This window comes from Sinocyclocheilus rhinocerous, unplaced genomic scaffold, assembly GCF_001515625.1.
Source record: "Sinocyclocheilus rhinocerous isolate Xijiao unplaced genomic scaffold, SAMN03320098_v1.1 scaffold161, whole genome shotgun sequence".
NCBI classification, from domain to species: Eukaryota; Metazoa; Chordata; class Actinopteri; order Cypriniformes; family Cyprinidae; genus Sinocyclocheilus; species Sinocyclocheilus rhinocerous.
The window spans coordinates 415,069-418,215 of NW_015627226.1; the positions used below are offsets into that span (position 1 = coordinate 415,069).

General features: G+C 35.6%; 1 protein-coding gene and 1 pseudogene across 1 annotated transcript in view; one reads left to right on the forward strand and one right to left on the reverse strand.

Moving 5' to 3' along the window:
* The window catches only part of LOC107722386 (aldehyde dehydrogenase family 9 member A1-B-like), an 8,724-nt pseudogene extending 7,170 nt beyond the window's left edge, over positions 1 to 1,554 (forward strand).
* A 656-nt stretch (positions 1,555 to 2,210) lies between these two features.
* Positions 2,211 to 3,147, reverse strand: part of LOC107722624 (HORMA domain-containing protein 1-like) — a 6,920-nt gene continuing 5,983 nt past the window's right edge. The window contains exons 11-12 of the mRNA XM_016531065.1: positions 2,371 to 2,414; positions 2,211 to 2,279 (exon numbers count right to left, since the gene is read on the reverse strand). Of these exons, the coding sequence (XP_016386551.1) occupies positions 2,226 to 2,279; positions 2,371 to 2,414 (98 nt within the window). The 3' untranslated portion in view covers positions 2,211 to 2,225. The remainder of the gene's footprint in view (positions 2,280 to 2,370; positions 2,415 to 3,147) is intronic.

Sequence of the window (3,147 nt, forward strand, 5' to 3'; positions counted from 1 at the left end):
GGCTGCACAGATGACATGACGTGTGTCAGAGAGGAAATCTTTGGGCCTGTGATGTCAGTACTGTCCTTTGAGACCGAGGATGAGGTTCTTCGGAGAGCCAATGACAGTGCTCTGGGTCTGGCGGCAGGAGTCTTTACTAAGTAAAGTGAAAGTTATTTTTTAAACACTACCATTCAAACATTTTGGGTTTTTAATGTTTTTGAAAGAAATCTCTTGTGCTCACCAAGGTTGCATTTATTTGATTTAAAAAAATACAGTAAAAACAGTAATATTGTGAAAAAGCAATATAATTTAAAACATCAGTTTTCTATTTTAATATGTAATTTATTCCTGTGATGCAAAGCTGAATTTTCAGCATCATTACTCCAGTCTTCAGTGTCACAGGGTCCTTCAGAAATCATTCTAATATGCTGATTTGGTGCTCAAGAAACATTATCAAAGTTGAAAATAGTTGTGCTGCTTAATATTTTTGTGGAAATGGTGATACATTTTTTCAGGATTCTTTCATGAACAAAGTTTAAAAGAATAGCATTTATTTGAAATATGTGACCCTGGACCACAAAACCTGTCATAAGGGTCAATCTCTTGAAATTGAGATTTATGCATCATCTTTAAACTAAATAGCATAAATAAGCTTTCCATTGATGTATGGTTTGTTAGGATAGGACAATATTTGGCCAAGATACAACTATTTGAATATCTGGAATCTGAGGGTGCAAAAAAAAAATCCAAATATTGAGAAAATCGCCTTTAAAGTTGTCCAAATGAAGTTCTTAGCAATGCATATTACTAATCAAAAATTAAGTTTTGATATATTTACAGTTGGAAATGTACAAAAATATCTTCATGGAACATGATTTTTGGCATAAAAGAAAAATCGATAATTTTGACCCATACAATGTTTTTTTTTGGCTATCGCTAAAAATATACCCAAGCGACTTAAGATTGGTTTTGTGGTCCAGTGTCACATATAGTTTTTTTGTAACATTATAAGTGTCTCTGCTATTGTATTTGATCTATTTAATGTGTCCTTACTCAATAAAAGTGTTAACTCCAAACTTTTGAACAGTAGTTTGTGTGATTGTGTGTCATTTCTGGGGCTTTCCCAATTGCTCATATTTTCCCTTAACCTCTGTTCCTGACTCACCAGAGATGTTAAGAGAGCCCATCGTGTTATAGAAAACCTGCAGGCTGGATCTTGCTTCATCAACAACTGCAATATCACCCCTGTGGAGGTGCCATTTGGAGGATACAAGGCCTCAGGTGGAGTGAGAGTTATCAAAGATTTTTTGTCTGTGTGTGTTTGCTCTGTAACCCTAAACACACACTGTACTCAAATTAAACATGACCCTTTTACTGGTTTTAGGTGTTGGGAGAGAAAATGGCCTGGTGACCATTGAATTTTACTCTCAGTTGAAGACTGTGGTGGTGGAGATGGGTGATGTGGACAGTCTTTTCTGAACACGAGCAAGACATATTCTGGTTGCAGATTAATGATTGAATCTTACAGCAAGATCTCAATGTGGAACTACCCACGTATCCTAAAGACTAACTACAGTTATTGAAATGTATTCATGTTCACCACTAATGGACCATGTTTAGCTTGCCAACATAATTTCTGTCAAATAATGACAGCTGTCTGTGAATATTTCACAAGTGCCTGTACTGTAGGATGGTGCAATTCTCAATGAGCGTAAAAGAGTGTAAACTGTATTATTTTAAAGTAACTGTTATTATATTTGATAATTAAATAGCTATATTTGGTTAATGTACCTGTTTAACAGACATCACTTGTTCTGTGAATGTATGCGTTTCTCACGCAATTGAATAGGTAAACTATATGCATGTAATATATTTTAACTAATGACAAAAAGTGGTACATCGTTGTAATCAAGCTTGTGCATAATGAAGGAATATCTCATGTAAGGTAGTGTGAAGAACTGTTTATTTTATGTATATACTCATACATGCGTAACAAGCAGCTGATGTGTCATGCATTCAACATCATTTTGTACATTCAGTGAAAAGAAACAGGAAGTCCGCTCAATAAATATATAAATTCTAGAATATGAGGAGGATGAATTCTCCACAACTAATTACCCAGTCAAAAACCTTTTAAACTTCTACCTGGTAAAAAGACATTTTACGAACATTAACTTAAAAAATATATATTAGCAAAAACCTATTATGTCTGATGTGTTCTTTTTTTTCTCTTCTTTTTTTTTTCAAAAGCATTTCTTCTTTTTCCTCCTGGTGACTTTACTTCTGACACATTTCCTCTGTGCAAATATATAATGAAAGAAAAAACATGAAATTATGTTTAAAAACACTTTTATCTCTATTTAAAAAAAGTAATCAAAAATATCTTACCTTTGCTATAGCTTTCTTGGGCTGTTTGAACTGTGCAATAGATTCTGCAAAAGGTCAAGACAATAAGACATAAAAAAAAAGATGAATTACGCATTTCCACTTCCTTCCACTATAGAAAAGTGAGGACAAAATAACCCAGATATGGCCACAGTCATCTTGTGCTGATGATGACATTTGGAGCCAGATTCTGAGCAGTAGTGAATCATTGAAGCCCAGTCAGCACAGTAGTGATTGTGAGGTGAAGTCCCGCCCAAACTCCCACAGACCCAATCACAAGCTCACAATCATGACACCACACCCTGTTTTTATTACATCAAATATCTAACTAAAAGCAAACTTATTAGAAAATCGAACACTTCAACACACCAGCGTGATAAGAACTACCTAAAATTATGGAATCCATCTGGGAAAAATTTATTTGAAGTGTGATTTGATTTTTTTTTGTTTGGCTCAAGCCATTGGTTTACATGGAGAGAGCAGGGTTTATGCAGCCAGCCACCAGATGGCGATCAAAATGTGTTGGCTTCACTTTTCAAGGGTATAACTGCAGCCCGGAGATCTCCAAATGGGGGCGCATGACAGGCACATGACACGCATGCGGAATTTTCCCCCCAATCCACTTCAATGCAAACTCCGCCCCACAGCTGATTCTAAAGATTTTATTGGTTGTGTCAATTAAAGTGTTGATTTCCTACATTATGCTACAAAAAATGCTAACCCCTAAACCTACCCTACACCTGACCCTAACCTTAACCAGTGAAATTGACTGCACGGCGG